Genomic DNA, 18,693 nt, shown 5'->3' with positions numbered 1-18,693 from the left:
TTGCATATGGTTCTCTTTGTCAGCATTCTTTTCTGATGTGAAATCTATCCACTTATTTCCTTCATGGTATCTACATTTTTCTGAATTTCTTAAGAGGGTTACCCTGATTTGAAGACTGTGCATATATTATCCTAAAGTTTCTTCCAGTATGTTTATTGTATTTTTACATGTAGATTTTTTTTTTTTTAAGACAGAGCCTTGCTCTGTCACCTAGGCTGGAGTACAGTCTGTGATCTCAACTCATTGCAACCTCTGCCTCCCGGGTTCAAGTGATTCTCCTGCCTCAGCCTCCTGAGTAGCTAGGATTACAGGCACCCGCCACCATGTCCGGTTAGTTTGTATTTGTAGTAGAGACGGGGTTTCACCATGTTGGTCAGGCTGGTCTGGAACTTCTGACCTCAAGTGATTGGCCCGCCTCGGCTTCCCCAAGTGCTGGGATTACAGGTATGAACCACCGCACCTGGCCTTTACGTGTAGATGTTTTATCTATTTGTCTTACTTGGTTATATAATATAAAATAGGACATAGCTTTTTTTTTCCAAATGGAAAAATAATACGGGTAGCATTATTAAACAACACTATCATTTACCTCTGAATTGAACTGTTCTTTTTATCCTATTAAGTTCCCAAATACACTGGCATTGCTTTCTGGAGTCTTTTAGTCTGTTTCAGTGATGTATCAGTTTAATTCTGTGTCAGTTCTATATTGTTTTGATTACAATACTTTATAGAAGATTCTATCATTTGACAAGTCTGCCCTAACTATTATTGTTCAATTTTTTTCTTGCAATTCTCAGTTACCATTCAATTTGAACTTTACAATTATTTTATCTCTATTTCCCTAAAGCCTTCCAGAGATTTGTATTAGAATTAACATCGATTTCTATGTTAAGACAGGTAATTTGATCATAAATTTCCTTATTTGCAAACATGGTATCTCTGTACTATCCACCTAGTGCTTTATATCCTATCCTTTAATAAAAATTTCACAATTTTCTTCACATAGATTCTGTTCCTTTCTTGTGATATTTATTACTGTATATTTAAATGTGTGGTACAAATATAAATGACATTTTCCCCCTAACTTTGATTTCTAATTTACGAAGACATAAAGAAAAGCTGCCAATCTTTGTATGCTATCTTATATTTAGCCACCTTACTAAATTCTTTTATGTGTCTGAAAGATTTTTTTTGGTAGCATATCTTGAGTTTTCTAGGTATTCAAGCATATCACCTATAAAGGTCTTTCTGGTTCTTTTTTTCCCAGTATTTATAATGTTTATTTCCTTTTTTTCCATCTTATTGCATTAGACAGATGGCAGTGGTGACAGTGGGCCCTCACTCCTCTCCTATTCCTGATTTTAATGGCCATAGTTTGAATACATCATCATTTAATATAAAAATTATTATTATATGTGGCTACAGAATTCATCAAAATCAGAAATCATACAAAATCATCAAAAGTTTCTCTTAACATACCAATATAATTGTGTTTTTCTTTAATATAATGTTGAATAAATTATCGATATTTTAAGGTAAACTTTAAAATATTTAAAACATTATTTAAAAATATAATCATATAGAAAAGTACACAAATCACAATTGCTCTGTGATTTTCACAAGATGAACACACTAATCACCACCAAGGTCAAGAACAAGAACCTCAGAAGACCACCTTGGGTCCCACTGCTAAGCAAAACCCATACCCCAAAGGGAAGCACTATTCCAAATTCTAACACTATAGTCTGGTTTGGCCTTTTTGAACAGCATGAAGGTTGCTGTGCCTGGTTTCTTTTGTCAACATTATACTTCTGGAATTCATCCATGTTGCTTTGTGTACTGTAGTTTATTAATTTTCATTGCTGTGCAGTAATGAGGGACATTTGGGCTGTCTGTAGTGTGGAGCTACTACAAATTGTGCCTCCATAAAAACTGTGTATTTGGTACATATGAGCATATACATTTGTGAGGAACATACTTAAGATCAGAGCTGGGCCTATTACAGTGAGGAGAGACAGACATTAATATATAATAGACTGAGAGGGGAGTGAGAGCTGTATGACTTTTGATAGTACCCAAATAATGATCTTTTCTCCTTCAGAAAGTATGCTGTGTCATATACATGTGCATTTTTGTGGGAACTACTACAGATTTATCCTTCTCCTTTTTAGCAAAAAAGTTTTTCTTCAGCTTAAAAGTAAAAGGAAAGGGGAGAAGTGGATATGGAGATGGAAAGAAACTATGTCACCTAGAAAGAATAAACCTTGGCTTGGACAAAGAGTCTGTCATCTTGGCAGAGCTACTTAAGGCTAAGTTTTGTTCTGAGAATGTATTTATATAATTCTGAGTTGACTTTTTTCTTTAGCACTTATAAAATGTAGTTGCATTGTTTTCTGGACTTCAAAGTTTCTGATGAGAAATTAACAATCTTTTTGAATTACTCCTTTGTATGTAATGTTATTTCTCTGGCTGCTTTCAAAATTTTCTTTTTATCTTTTGTATTCATCAGCTTTGCCTATGCATGGTTTTCTTTGAATTTATACTGCTTAGGATTTGCTATGCTTCTTGAAAATGTAAATTTGTTTCTCATCAAATTTGGGAAATTTTTAAACATTATTTCTTCAAACATGTTTGTTACTGACGTTACCCATTCTCTCCCTATTTTCCTTCTAGGATGCCAATGATACATGCATAAGATTCTTTTATATTGGCTAGCAGGTCCCTGATGCTGTGTTCATTTTTGTTTTCAATGTCTTTTCTATGTGTCCTTCAGACTGGATCATTTCTACTGATCTATCTCCAGTTCAGTGACATTTCCTCTGTTCCAACCATTCTGCCATGAAGTCCATCAAGTTAATTTTTTACTTCAGACACTGTTTTCAATTCTAGAATTTCCTTTTTTTTAGTCTCTTTTTCTGGCCTTTTCATTCATTACTTCATTGAGAATAATTGTAACAGTTGCTTTGAAATCTCTGTCACTTCAACAATCTGGGTCATCTCAAGTTGGAGTCTCTGCTGGTCATCTTTCTTCTTGAGAATGGGTCACATTTTCCTGATTCTTTACATGTCTTGTAATTTTGGAACGTTTCCTAGATATTGTGAAAGTTATATTGTAGAGACCCTGGGTTCTCTTATATTCCGCTAACACTTAAACGTAATTAATATTTTTGTTTTAACAACAACTAACTTCATGGGCGTCAAACTGCAAACTCAGTCTCTTAAATGACAGTTTAAATCACACTTGAGTACTTTCATCTGCAGCCAGGCCACTTTGGTCCTGCTCCACGTAAGTGTGTTTCAGGTATCCGATACTGGGGGCAGGCAGCCCCTACATAAAAATGGATACTTTTAGTATACTGGTTTAACTCAGAATACATTTCTCATACAAACAACTCTATTACTCTCAGTGGTTATATTAATAAACCATTAGAATAGTATTTAACCAATTTGGACACAAATCCAGCTATAATTGCTTATTTACACAATAAAAAGCAAAGTAGTGGCTTGGTTTTTTTTTTTTCTTACATAATTAAACAATTGGAAAAAACATCCTGTAGAGGATTACTTTTACCATTAAGTTCTCCTCAGTAAGTATATGTGCCAATTACCATTCTCTAAAATTCTAACATGGGATGAACCTCTCTTTCTGGCTACAATGTAGAAGATTGAGGACATTTACTCCTGTAATAACAAGAAAAACCCAGAAAAAATAAAGATCATTCTTTTCCACGAGGCTAGCAAATAGTATAGATGCCATGAAGCTGTGACAGCCAGTCTCCAAGTGGGCCCCCAATGGTCCTCGCTCCTAGTGGTCACTCTCCATGTAGTCACCTCCTACTGTGAATAGGGTTGACCTGTGTAATCAACAGGATATAACAGAAACAACAGTGTGTGGCTTTGAAGCTAGGTTATAAAACACAGTTCCATGCTATACATTTCCATCACTCTACCTCTCTTAGGGTATTTATTATTTGTATTACAGTTATTTTTGCATATCAAGATAAACATTTAAACTATCTTGGTTTTCCCCACAATTTCTAGCACTGTGCTGATTTGCTAATGTTCACAAATTATTTGACAAATAAACATAGAATAAGAAGAAGCTAATTTTGTTTGCATTTCCATGAATATGAAAGAATTTTATGAGATTTCTGAGATTTCTTAACACTGCTACATTTGTTATTTGCTGTTTTTATACCTATTTATAAGTTTTATACCCCATTCTCTCTCTATTCTCCCTCTGAGATGTGAATCTGAGATAAATACGTATATATCTCAGACTTTTCTTATATTGTCCCACAAGTACCTAAAGCTGTGTTCATTTTGCTCAGTTGTTGCTCTAATTCTTAGACCCTCAATCTGAAAAGGGTACTGTAATTGTTTCAGAGCTTGTACAGCACAGCAGAAACTGTTCTTATATCCCAAGCCTACATCTAGGTCAGATGCAACATATGATAGCAGTGAAGAATGAAGGGAGTTGATCTTTCAGGTCTCAGATTAAATATTACCTCCTTAAAGAGAACTAGTACCAAGTTTGTTAAATTATTTAGGGTTTGCTTGACTCCCTGGCTAGATCAGAAGGTCCATGCGGGCAGGTACTGCATCGCTTAGCTCATCACTGTACAGCCATTATCTCATACAGTGACCAGAGTAGTTGCTCAATAAATGTTCACTGAAGGACCAAAATTCGTGTTCTGAATCAAGAAGGGCACTTTCTAGGCTTTAAACACACGTATGTCCTTTTACTAGATTTCCCCCAGGCCCTTGTGCTACTACCCCTTCCCCCTCCTTTCCTTTAGGCTGAGGCACTAAGCAACACTACTTTGAACTGGAACTGGGAAGTCCCTTTTCACATATCCAACAGATAAAAGAGGCAGAAGAAAGAAGACTCTTAATGCTTGTTGTCAAAGCTTCAGTAGTTATCATCTATTAAAATTCTGAGCACATTTTGCCATAGAAGTATTATTATAATTTTGGGGGTGCAAAATAGGTCAAATGACTCTTTAATGAGTTTGCTTAGGAATATAGTGGCCAGAGCTGTTTCTATGAAGAAAGCATTTTGAGTTTTGATTTAAACCAACAGGCTAAAAATGCCTTTAGATTATAGGCCATTTGTAAGTAGGACTGCTTATTACCTCAATACTACTATTAGAAAACTGGTTGTTTGATACTATCCTGTTAATAATTTTATTTCTCTATTACTATAACAAAAGTTTAATAATAAAAAAGTAGACTACTACCTAATAATTTGTGTATTTTCCCCTAGTGTTTTGTTTTTTTAAAAAGATTTGGAGTTCTCATCAAATTCACTACCACTGCTACCAGACACCAAGTCAAAGATTTAAAAATATCTCTCTACTTAGCACAAACAGAACTTTCTAGTAGTCAATAACATCTAGATCTAAACGACAAAGTATAAGGCACTTTTTCTTAAACAAAAGCTACTCCTTAATTGTGGCAGAGATGCAGATCGCATTTCAGTGTGGTCTCTGAAGGTTTTGGTGTGGGAAAAAGTGCCTTCAGCTTTGGAGCTTGCTTGCATCGTTCTATGTACCATGGTGATTGCAGGCACTTTATTCGCCACCTGGAAGAATTAGGCTATATTAATGATCCTTTAAGAACTCATTAGGATTAATGACTACATAGTATCACAGCTGTGACATAATCAGCTGTAGAAAAATCACTGAGCTAAAAACACCTATTCTATTATCTTTGCTTCACAGAAGGTTCCAGAATACATCTCTCAGCTTGGAGTTCATCAGCCTGTATAGGCACTGAACTCATCTTGGGCTTTCCCAAGATAGCTGCATAAGTTTTCCTAAAAGAAGGCCACTACTCCTAGGACTGCCCCTGGAGTTATGCTATACCAACGGGGGGAACGGCTGTCTTCTATGTATACACTTATTGTCATCCCTTTTCTTGCCAGAACTACTCATAGCATGGGCCAAGTCATGCAGGATGATGGGGACTAGAAGGGGAGAGTCAAACATGCTGATTAGGTTGCCCCCGGGGTGTTCACTTGGCTGCTGAAGTGGGGAAGGGAAGGTCAGTCACAAGTGGGTCCTGGTGGTTGAGTGGCCCCATCTTAATCCTTGGCCACTCAGGGAAACACTTTAGGGTGGTTCTGTGCCAGCGTTGTAGAAGGAGAAGATGAAGCCATCTTTCCAAAAGCCTGACTAAAAAGAAAAGATTATTGCTGCTCTGAAAATAAAAGCCCATTAACTGAAATATCTGTTTTGGTTGCTAGAATCATGATTTATTTTGAGGGACTATCTCAAATGTTGAGTTCTAAATATTTCCAACTGGTAAAATCCTAGACACTAGGACTGTCACTGCAGTAAAACTGTCACTGCAATGGGCTTCAGTGAAAGAAAACCTTCTAAATTAATGCTGATTCCTCTACTTTCTGAGACTAGCACCACTGAGTTTATAACGGTACGTGTGGTATGTACATCAAACCATCACGTGTACAATTTAAATAATTACAATTTTATTTGTCAACTCTACCTCAATAAAGCTGGGGTGTGTGGGGGGAAATAAAGGTGTTTCTTTCTGTAATAAAAAAAGGTATACATGGATTCATTTTTCTTTAGACTAGAAAATAATAACTTACTGACTGAACCCAATGTGCAATATTCCAAACTGCCTGCCCAATATCCTTAGTTTCTAAGGATACCCGGTTTAGCATATCATCAAGGGCAAAGACAAAATTGAACAGAAGTACCAAAAGTAGTTAATCTATTTTTTAGTTCAAAATGTGAAATCGGCCTTACCCACTGCACCCGATGACTTTATTGTACAGATAAGATGGCAAGCCTTTCAGGTGAATGTTGTTATCCACGTATACATATTGTAGTTCTCGAGATCGACCTAAATCTGGATTAGAAAGAAAAGTGCTGTAATTCCTATATACAGGCACCATTATAATGTGAAATATAAAATTTAATACATAGTATTAGAAATATTCGAACATTTCTACTCTGGAAGAAAACCATAAAAAGTGTTATATAAAGTAAGTTATGGGTCAGCCTAAACAAGCCTAGTTCTGCCCCTTGATACAGATTCTTTGCTTGGCCAAACTTTAGTCAGGTTCCTAAACCTTCTTCTAGGTCCACGTGTGGACCCTGTAAAATCCAGTTTTAGCAAAGAACTCTGCTAAGTCAGTTTAGCAAGAACCCCTCATTGGGATATCTGATTGGGTTCCTCCTTTCTCCCCCATCTCCTTGGTCTAATCACCCTGGCCTGTCTTCAGCAAGAATTCTATTTGGTCAGTCATCCCTTTTCTTGCCAGAACTACATATTGTCTCCTTATTCCTGATGTTTCCTCTGAGCAATTTTCCATCCACTGACCACCTTGCTCCTTGGCTGTAAATTCCTACTTGCCCACGTTATATTCAGAGCTGGCCCAATCTCTTTCCCCAACTACAAGACCCAGTTGCAGCGGTTGCTGTACCTAGGCTGATGGTCTCAAATAAAGTCTTCCTTACTATGCTTTAACAAGTGCCACTGAATAACTTTTTCTTTAACACCTTATACAGAGATTTCCTGTGTCTCACCTCCCATGGGCAAAGGTGGATGGAGGATTAGGGATCAGGCACTGGCTAGGCAGGAGTCTGAAGATCCAGGCAGATGTAGGAATAGACAGAACTTCCTCATGAGGAAGAAGTGAAGCAGAACCCAAATCCCAGTCCCGTGAGGTGTGACAGTGGCATAGACAAGACTTAAGGGCCAGAGAGCAGGGGCTGGAGTGGGTATGAACCTAGAAAGGGAGGAAGTTGAGAAAGGGGGCCCCAAAAGAAGGGCCTACAACAGTAACAAGAATGTCAGAAAGAGGCAGAATTCAGGTATTTCCCAGAGGTAGCAGGGCAGTGAGAGGGCAAAGAATGGAAGAGGATCCAGTGAGGAAATAAGGCTGAAAGTACGGATGGAGATTCCCGGCAAGTACAGGTGGTGGAGACACTTCTCAGATATCCAGGCCATCCCTTCCCATGTGCCCAGGAATGTCCGACCAGCTCTCCTCTCCACTCCTAAGCACTCACTGACTAGGGCTATTTGTCTTTATTGTCACAGAGGTACACACCAGAGTCCTGAGCAGTCTTGCTAACCATCTGCTCTTAAGACAGAACATAATATGGCAGGGGTGGGGGGTGGTGGTGCTTATGCCTGTAATCCCAGTACCTTGGGAGGCCAAGACAGGCGGATTGCTAAAGCCCACAAGTTCAAGACCAGTCTGGGCCACATGGTGAAACCCTATCTCTACCAAAAAAATACAAAAAAATTAGCCAGGTGTGGTGGCATGTGTCTCTAGTTCCAGCTGCTCGGGAGAGGTGAAAGGATTGTTTGAGCCTGGGAGGTCGAGGCTGCAATGAGCCAAGATCATTCCACTGCATCCAGCTTGTGCAACAGAGCCAGACCCTGACTAAAAGTTTTAAAAAAAGAGAGAGAGAAAAAAGAAAGAACATAGTCTTTGAAAGGTTTTCTAGGGTTCTGCTTACAAACATAGAAGATAGGCTGAAGGAGAGCTCCTCCTCCTCATCTTTCTTTAGTTTAGGAAAGTCAAAGGCCCAGACAGCTGAATCAGGAGGTTTTTAGATTCATTTACATTGCAAAAGAAAACCCATTTAACCATTAAGGACCTTCAGGCACTGTGCTAGGCCTTGGAAATGTAGCTATGAATACAGCATAACCGATGTGGAAACAGGAAAAACAGTAACTGTAATACAATACGATCACTGCTATTAGAGAGGCTGGTTGAAGGTCTTTTGCTTCACAAATGGGTTCTGGACAATTTGTCCCAGAAAGCAGGAGGAGCGTAATATAAAGTTAAGGTAAGAAAGAGTTCCTGTGGGAGAGGGTAGGGTGGGTTAACATTACTTCCTGCTGGTCTTACTACAATCATCCTGCCCAGTTACAAAAAGGAACCACAATTTCCCTCAAAAGGGTTACAACAATTTACACCCCCACCAGCTATGTATGAGAGCATCTGCTTCCCCATAGGAAGCAAAACATCACGTTTTTAAATTTTTGCCATCCTTATAGGTAAGAAAAGGTATCTTGACATTGTTTTAACTTGCATTTTTCTACTCATGAGTTTGAACATTTCAAAACTATGTCTGAGGGGCATTTATATACATTTTGTAAATTGCCTGTTCAAATATTTTTCTCATTTTTTGATCAGGTTTTTGGTATTTCATCCCTTGTTTTTTAAGAGTCCTTTACGTATCAGGGACATTGGTTCCATGTCTGTGGTTTATGTTATGACTACTTTCTCTCAGTTTGTCAGCTATCATTTAACTTAGCTGATGGTGTATTTTTGTCATGCAAAATTCTGAAAAGTCTTCCAATTTATCTTTTTTTAAATTGCCTCCAGATTTTGAGTCATAGTTAGAAAACCTCTTCCCTGTGACATCCAAGTTTAAGCAGAATTCACCGATGTTTTCTTCTAGTGTTTACATGGTTTCATTTTTCTTTTCCTTTTTTTTAACAAATAGAGTCCTAATTTATTTGGAGTCTATTCTTATATATGGCATAAAAAGTACAGCTAATAATTCCTTTTTTCAAATGGTGATTCAGCTGTCTCAGTGTCATTTATGAACTTTTTAGTCCATTTTTACTCTAGTACACCAAAAAAAGATCTCTAAGACTAGAAGATAAAAACAATTATAAAGTGTGCAGATTCCAGAAGAGAATAACCATGGTGTTAATTGAGCTGAAAATATGTAAAAAATAAAAGAGATGAAAACCCAAAGATTTCACCAAAAAAACTAGTAGAACATACAAATGAATTCACTATAGCTACAGGATACACTTCAACGTATAAAATTCATAGCATTTCTATATACAAATAACAACCTACCAAAGAAAGTAATCAAGAAAACAATCCCATTTGTGATAGTATTTTTAAAAAATATCTAGGAATAAATGTAACTAAGGAGGTAAAAAGATTTGTACACTGAAAACTATAAAAAACTGATGGGAGAAAATGAATAATACACAAATAAATGGAAAGATATCCAGTGTTCATGGATAGGAAGAATTAATACTGTCAAAATGTCCAAACTACCCAAAGCAATATACAGATTTAATATAAGGTCTATCAAAATTCCAGTGGCATTCTTCATAAAAGTAGAAAAAAATTTCTAAAATTCATATGGAGCTACAAAACAAACAAACAAACAAAAAACAACAAAACCCAAATAGCCAAAGCAATACTGAGACAGAAAAATAAAACTGGAGGCATCTCACTTCCTGATTTAAAATTATTTTACAAAGCTATGGTAACAAAAACACTATGATGCTGGCATAAAAACAGAAACCTAGACCAATGGAACCGAACAGAGAGTCCAGAAATGAATCCAAACATAAATGGGCACCAAAAGGACATAACAGGGAACAGAAAGTGTCTTGAATAGATGGTGCCAGGAACGCTGGATTTCCACATGCAAAAGAATAAAATTGGACCCTTATCTGACAGAATACACAAAAATCAACTCAAAATTGATTAAGAAACCTAAATATAGGACCTGAAACCATAAAGCTCCTAGAATAAAACATAGGAGAAAAGCTCCTTGACATTGGACTTGGCAATGATTTTTTCGATATCACACCAAAAGCTCAGGCTACAAAAACAAAAATAAAGGAGACTACATCAAATTAAAAAGCTTCTGCACAGCAAAGAAAACAATTAACAAAACGAAAAGGCAACCTACTGACAGGGAAAAAAAATAACTACAAACCACATAACTGATAAGAGGTTAATATGCAAAATTTATAAAGAACTCTTATAACTTAATAGCAGAAAAACAACTCAATTAAATAACGGGCAAAGCATCTAAACAGACATTTTTCCAAAGAACATATACAAAAGGCCAACAGGTAGATGAAAAGGTGCTCAACATCACTAATAAAGGAAATGCAAATTAAAACCACTATGAGATTATCACCTCATACCTATAAGGATGGCTATTATAAAAAAGATAAGAGATAACAAATGTTGCTGAGGGTGTGGAGAAAAGGGAACCCTAGTATGTGTTGGTAGGACTGTAGATTGGTGCAGCCATTATGGAAAACAGTATGGAGGTTCCTAAAGAAATTAAAAATAGAACTACCACATGACTCAGCAATCCCTCTCCTGGGTATATATCTAAAGGAGATACACAGTCATCGCCTCATAAAGACATCTGCACTCCCATGTTCACTGCAGCATTATTCACCACATCCAAGATATGGAAACAATGTAAATGCCCACTGATGAATGACTAGATAAAGAAATGTGGTATATATACATAATGGAATATTTTTCAGCCTTAAAAAAGAAAGAGATTTATGCCAAACCTGGATGAATCTGGAAGACATTATACTAAGTGAAATAAGCCAGACATACAAAGAAAAATATTGCACAATCTCACTTATATACAGAGTATTTTTTTAAAAAGAGCTCCATGCCTGTAATCCCAGCACTTTGGGGGGCCAAGGCGGGCAGATCACGAGGTCAGGAGATCAAGACCATCCTGGCTAACACGGTGGAACCGTCTCTACTAAAAATATAAAAAAATTAGCCAGGCATGGTGCGGGCACCTGTAGTCCCAGCTACTCGGGAGACTGAGGCAAGAGAAGGGCGTGAACCCGGGAGGCGGAGCTTGCAGTGAGCCGAGATAGCACCACTGCACTCCAGCCTGGGTGACAGAGGGAGACTCCATCTAAAAAAAGACACAAAAAAAGGGAGCTCACGTACACAGGGAGATTGAAACAGGCATTATCATGTGGGAAGAAGGTAAGGATGGAAAATAGCAGACATACAGGATTAACAAGTTCAGAGATCTAATGTACAACATGAAGACTATGGTTAATAAACTTGTACTGTATTACAGAATTTTGTTAAATAAATTTTTAGCTGCTCTTGTCATGAAAAACTATGTGAGATGATAGATATGTTCATTTGTTTGTCTACAGTAACCACTTTACTATTTATTTGTATCCCATAATATCGTGTTATAAACCTGAAATATACATAATAAAATTTACTTAAATATATATATACACACAAACTTCTTCAATGGAAAATAACACTGAACAGAGGTCATGCAATTTGGAAAGGAAAAATGTGTACCCCACACACAGGTTTTTATTTATTTTTTTAATAGGTAATGGTTGTAATGAAAATATTTTTGATGAGTGTGCTTCCATTAAAGCTAGAGAAGTAAATTTACAATGAATTCTGGCTTTAGTATAAACAAAATATTTAAACTTAGAATAATGTCAAGTTTTAATACATCTACTTTCAGTTTTTGATATTTTTTCAAGTACTTTAATGCCCTAAAAAAATTAATGTTCTAGAAAAAAATCACAGGAGTGCACATTTTTCCTTTTGCCTTAGGCTTCAAATGTCTCAACACGGCATTGCCAGATCCTGTCTTGATTCAAATTTTTGCTATTTTGTTTACCACGGATTACTCTGCATTAATTTTATTTCTTAAACTATTGTATTAAAATGTAATTTATCATAAAACAAAAGTAAACAAGAGTCACTTAAGGCCAGAAGTTTAAGATCAGCTTGGGAAACAGCAAGATTCTGTCTCTACAAAACAATTAGCTGGGAGTGGTGGCACATGCCTATAGTTCCAGCTGCTCAGGAAGCTGAGGCAGAAAGATCACTTGAGCCCAGGAGTTCCAGGCTGTACTGAGCCACAACTGCACCACTGCATGCTAGCCTGGGTGACAGAGCAAGACCCTGTCTCAAAACACATGAATGAATGAATGAATGAATGAATGAACAAATGACTATTAGCTGGGCATTGTGGCCCATGTCTAGAGTCCCACCTACTCAGGAAGCTGAGGCAGGAGGATCACTTGAGCCCAGTACTTCAAGGCTGCAGTGAGCCATGACTACACCACTGCACTCCAGCCTGGGCAACAGAGTGAGACCCTGCTAAAAAAAAATAAAAAGAGAGGCGTTAACCTAGAAGTCACTGAAGAGAATAATTTGCACACTGTGGGGATAAGAGGACTCATGTGTCTGACTATTCACTTACGAGGCATGTGAGCAGAGCTTCTGTTTGCTCATATGTTAAATGGTGTAACAGTACCTGGTCCCTCAATCTTATCGGTTGCAAGGTCACTGAATGTTTAAAAAAATTGTGATATTTAAATCACCATACAATATGTTTTTTAAGCATCGGCCTAGAGAATTACCAAAATATTGCATACTGTTAACTTAAGTAAACATGCATGGACATATCTATTGGTATAAAAGGCAATACATTTATAAAATACAGATGGGAAAACTATAAATACCAGAATCCACTTGCATAAAAAAGGCCTCAACATGGCACTAAGATTTCCTATTTTAAATTTCTTCACTACTTCTCTGGTATACATAAAGAACTCTTACAACTCAATAGAAGAAAAACAATCGATTGAAATATGGGCAAAGCATCTAAACAGACATTTTTCCAAAGAACATATGTGAAAGGCCAACAGGTAGATGAAAAGGTGCTCAACAAGTCCTATAGCCACAAATAGAAGACTTCAAAGGTACACAGAACACTTTGGAATATTTTTTCAAAATAAAACTGCATTGATAAAATGCAAATGATCTCTGGTCTCAGATTTGTCTTTCAGAGCCCCTAGGGGGCTCACAGAAAGCAGAAAATACTCTTTACTTGGGTATATGCAATGGTAAGGGGTGTGGCATACTAGTTAAGAGAGCAGGAGCACAGTCTTGGAGTCCGACAACCGGGGTTTGAATCCTTGTTCTATTTACTAAATGTGCGGCTTAGTTTCCTCATCTGTATAATGGGGAAAATAAAGCTGTCCTCAGGTTTAGTGAGAATTGCTAACAAGGTTTAAAAAGTATCAAATAGCATTCTTGGCACATAACCTTCTCCAATATATGGCAGTTACTGTTCTCATTATTAGTAAGTGACATATTTGGAAGTACGGCCTACAGTAGAAGAAGGCCAATTAAGAGAGAATTCTCTTTGGCATGCAGCAAATGGTAGTAACACTTTTCTATACTTTAATTGCACGGAGAAGAGTTGGAGGCAGCGGCCTCTAGAGACAATGATTCATCCCCTCAAACCAAGGGCACAAAATGGGACATGACAGAGGAAGCACCTCTTTTCTCTATACTGCAAAAAGAGCTTATGCAAACTAAATGAGGTAACATGCAAAGATCATACAATACAGTTAAATAAAAGCTGACACTTGCTACTTCTTACATAGTTTAGTCTTCTTTCCCTATGTTAGTTTTATAGGAAAAAATGAGTTGATAATTTTAAAATGCTATTAGGTTCAGATCTTGTCTTAGCTTTTCAATATTCCACATAATTCAGTTTGCACCTCCTGGCTACTCTGAGGAAGGCAATTTTTTATATATGCCCACCATGAAATAGACTATTTTATGTTAAAGCTGAAAGAAAATCAGTATCTGCTATGTTCAGATGTATTATACATTAGCCAGCATAATGCCTCATGGACATGAGTATGTAATACAGACACTTAAACTTTCCAAATACACAATCTGATATAGAGTGGGGAGTGGCAGTACTGAAATTAGACAATGCAGTGGGTGCTGGAGTCAGAACTGAGTCTGAATCCTGCTTCCTCACTTACTAACTGCTTCCTGACATGAAGGGAAATGAAATGTTCTGAGCCTGCTTCCTCCAGTGCAACAAGGGGATAAGAGTACCTTTCTCACAGACCTGTTATGAAGATTAAACAACGTATGTAGTGCCCAGCTTTATTCCTGGCAAAATAATTGGTACTCGATACATCTTCGTCTTTTACCTCCCGCTTCTGAATACAAAGAGGAGATCACAAAACAGTGTGGGATGATGAAGAGAACCAGCAGGATGATGAAGAGAACCAGGCAGCTCTGCTGTTTTAGTTGGCACAGCACAGCCTGGTGGGGAGGCCAGGACACCGCAGCGCCGGGCAAGGTCACAGGCTGTAAAGGCGAGGCTGTGATGGCCTCTTGAGAGCGTGATCCTGGCCAGAAGGCAGTCGGCTGGCAAAAACCCCCAAGCACAATGGAATGGCATTCGTAATCATTATGAGGCTGAAATACGAACATGAACTTCATGAAAAGGCTTTGAGATGTTTCTTATATTCTTAAGACAAAAAACCCTTCACTCAATAATTAACTTTGGAAGAGATCACTCATGTACTAACCACTGGGACGGTTTGTTTTCTTCCTTTAATTACTATTAATGCACTGATACCTTACAATAGATACATCACGCAATAATATTTTTAAAGTTCCTGTGCAAAATTGCTCAGTATGTAAAATCTATAATGCAAGGAAGCTGTCCGTCGTACAGATGCTACAGCCACAAAGAACTTTTTCATGTGGCTTTTTAAAGTACTGTATTGTGTCCAAAATATTTCCTTTTTTTCTTCCAAACTCACAGATCAAAGTTTCTGACTTAGAAATTAGCAAAATCTAGGAGTCCTGCACAAACTCCAATTCTGTTTGTTTGTTTGCTTATAACCTCAAGGCTCTGGCATACGCAGTCCACATGGCTGAAAACGGAACAAAAAGCTCCTGTGTATTCAGGCTACTGCCCTTTTAACCATACTGTAAAAGCAAGCATGGAATGACAGCACAGGAGAGGACAGAACAGGATCTGTGTTTACTTCATGCTGACCAGTATGAAACTCATTTATTTTATCAAAAGGTGAATGGTATATTCTCATCAACAAAATGATGGGGCAAAAGAAACAACAACATCAAAGCAATCAATCAAAATAAATTATTTGGAATGCTCTATCAATGTTAAACCAATTATCATAGTTCAATAAATCAGAGATATTATTAGTCATAATTACAATGCTTTAAATACTATAAAATGTGGGCTTCTTAGTAATAAATTCAGAATAATTTACAGTGTATTCCAAAATAATTCTTAAAATGAATTTAAATTACCTACATGATGCTTTTTACAAAGAGAACCCTTCAACCACTTTCTCAGAGTAATAAATTTTTAAGTGCTAGCTTCTTTAAATACACACAAACACACAGACTCCATTAACTGTCTTACAAAGTCACTGTCTTTCTATTCACCTTTTACAAAATAAGACTTCACAGTGAATTATAATTTAATAAGATAACTTTACACATGGTAGATCATCAACTGTTAAATTAAAATAAATAGATTTTAATGAATTTGAATGACTGCAGGCTTCCTTTGCTGTGGGTTTAAATATTCATGCTGCAGCATCTCTATTTCTCTTGCACAGTTCAGGTAACAAAGAGATCACAAGGAATGGGCTGGGCACTGTGCTCAATGCTTGGGGTCCAAACATGAAGACACACAGTTCCTACACTTCCTTACAGTCTAGTTACAGAGTAAAACAGTTCATATTGACTGTATGCTTATGTGGTATTTGTAAGTGATACGTGTTTTATGGATCTTATTCTCACAATCGTGCTATGAAGTAGGTGCTAATATTACCCTTTTACTGAGACTTCAATAACCTTCCGAAGTCCAAGATTCCACAGCTATCAAGTGGTAGAGCTGGGATTGAAAGGCGCATCTGCCTGTTTCACCATGACGGAAGTTAGACAGCCTCCCCCAACACATCATTCTGATACAAGCAGGGCACTCCCATGCAGGCCAGGGAGTGGTACTACCTAGCAGGATTCCCCGGGGGCTAAGGGTGAGAGAGCTGGTTCTTGCCCAAGGCATCCAGGTGTAGTATCAGAGTGGGGTCTTGAAGCAGACATTGCCAAAGAGATAAGTGAGGAACAAAGTTTCTCTTTGCTTGCTTTAAAGGTCTAGAAAACTGGTGGGCTAGTTCTAATCTACAGATTTATGGCAGAAATACCAAGAATTCCTTCAGAGAAGATCCTAGAGAAGGAAACAGGCTGACTATCCAGTATGGACTTGGAAAATACAACACTGCCATGGCTGCTTGTATGAAGAGCAAAATGTCTTCACTGCATTGTGCCTTGAACTGCTTGCTCAGCTGCACTATGTTCCTGTTTTTCTGGTTTGTTTGGAACTTAAGAACTTTACTGAAAGCTATGACTGATGGAGACTCCAGATTCTTGCTTTAAAGTCAATTCATAACATCTTCCAGACTTCACTAGTACTGCACATTTTTGTCACTATTTAAAAAGCTGTGAGTTCTAGAACGAGAACAACAAAAAACTCTCCTGGTAAACATTCTGCTCATGGTGCTAGCCCTCATACTGCTGTTTTTCTAAACTTCACATTGTGCCCTAAGAATGAACATTTCTTTTTCTCTTAATTAATATTTGGGAGAACAGGGCTCACTTTCTTCACATTAATCATGTCCCACCCCCTAAATCCTACTCCAAAACTTAGAGAAAAATACAAATTTGTTCATTTAAAGCTCACCTAATCTAGGTGCACTTTTCTCTTCATACACTAGCATAGTAAGTCAACATCTGGCCGGTGCTGCAGAAGCCACATGAAATAATCCTGTTAGCTTCCTAGGAAAACCTAACACAAGAGCAAAACCCTTATGCAACGAAAGAAAAACAAAGCACTGTCAGAAGACAGCAGAACAGGCCGGGCGCAGTGGCTCACGCCTGTAATCCCAGCACTTTGGGAGGCTGAGCCAGGTGGATCACCTGAGGTCAGGAGTTCGAGACCAGCCTGGCCAACACGGTGAAATCCCCATCTCTATTAAAAATACAAAAATTAGCCAGCCATGGCAGTGTGTGCCTATAATCCCAGCTACTCAGGAGGCTGAGGCAGGAGAATCACTTGAACCCAGGAGGTGGAGGTTGTAGTGAGCCCAGATCACGCCACTGCACTCCAGCCTGGGTGACAGAGCGAGACTCCATCTCAAAAAAAAAAAAAAAAAAAAAAAAAAAAAAAGACAGTAGAATAGGCTCAGATGAGTAAGCAGAACAAGGATAAAGAAGAGTTTTTGTTACAAATACTTACAAAAAGACAGAGCTCAAAAAGAAGCATTGCACATCCATTTCCTTGACAAAATTTGCATTCCAGAGCTCTAACTTTTCCTGTGAAACAAGATCTGTATGGATTTTTGTTAACAGACTAATTCTCTCATTTCTTCCCACTACTAGATTTTGAACCTTGTTTTCAAGACTTTCTCTTCTCTGTTTTCATTAGATAGAGACCTGCCCAACAATTACTATAGAACATCATTTTGTCACATGTTTGGGCCCCCTTTTTGAAAGCAGCTATCACACCTTCCATACCTTCTACTCAAACACAGAACTCACTCCAACTTCTGGGACTTTTTGTCCATACTGGAATGAAGTTCTTTACTGAAATTTACTTAAGGCCACAAATTCTGCAAATTAGTCCCATTAAATAATGACGTCAAGGCCATAGTTCTTCAAACTGCAGATGAAATACATTCACAGTTCAGTACAGTACAGTTTACACTCATCTCCAAGTCTAAGATTAGGAAATTATTAACTGGTTTCCAACTAGTTTCAATACTTGATTGAAGTTTAAATAGTTTTACTGTGTGGACTTTTTTATTAAAAAATAGTAAACAGCAATTCTTTTCCTGACTTTCTAAGCAAATACAGAGAAAGTAGGAACAAGAGGCAATAGAAAAAACAAGTACAGTTAACAGATTTGTGCCTTTTGTATGCCATTTACAAAAAGAGAAGGGATTTCAGCATGTGCTTTGAAAATGCCTAGGAGCTAGTTTCTAAAACTGCACCATTACTTGCTATATGTTTTT

The 18,693-nt window shown here is 37.5% G+C and overlaps 1 protein-coding gene across 1 annotated transcript in view; it reads right to left on the bottom strand.

The window, feature by feature from the left end:
• LRRC28 (leucine rich repeat containing 28) overlaps positions 1-18,693 on the bottom strand; it is a 137,033-nt gene that overhangs the window by 30,091 nt on the left and 88,249 nt on the right. The window contains 1 exon segment of the mRNA XM_019011209.3: positions 6,774-6,876. Coding sequence (XP_018866754.1) covers positions 6,774-6,876 — 103 coding nt within the window.

Source organism: Gorilla gorilla, chromosome 16 (genome assembly GCF_029281585.2).
Source record: "Gorilla gorilla gorilla isolate KB3781 chromosome 16, NHGRI_mGorGor1-v2.1_pri, whole genome shotgun sequence".
NCBI classification, from domain to species: Eukaryota; Metazoa; Chordata; class Mammalia; order Primates; family Hominidae; genus Gorilla; species Gorilla gorilla.
Note: the sequence above shows the minus strand (reverse complement) of the source record. Positions and strands in the feature narration are given on the sequence as shown.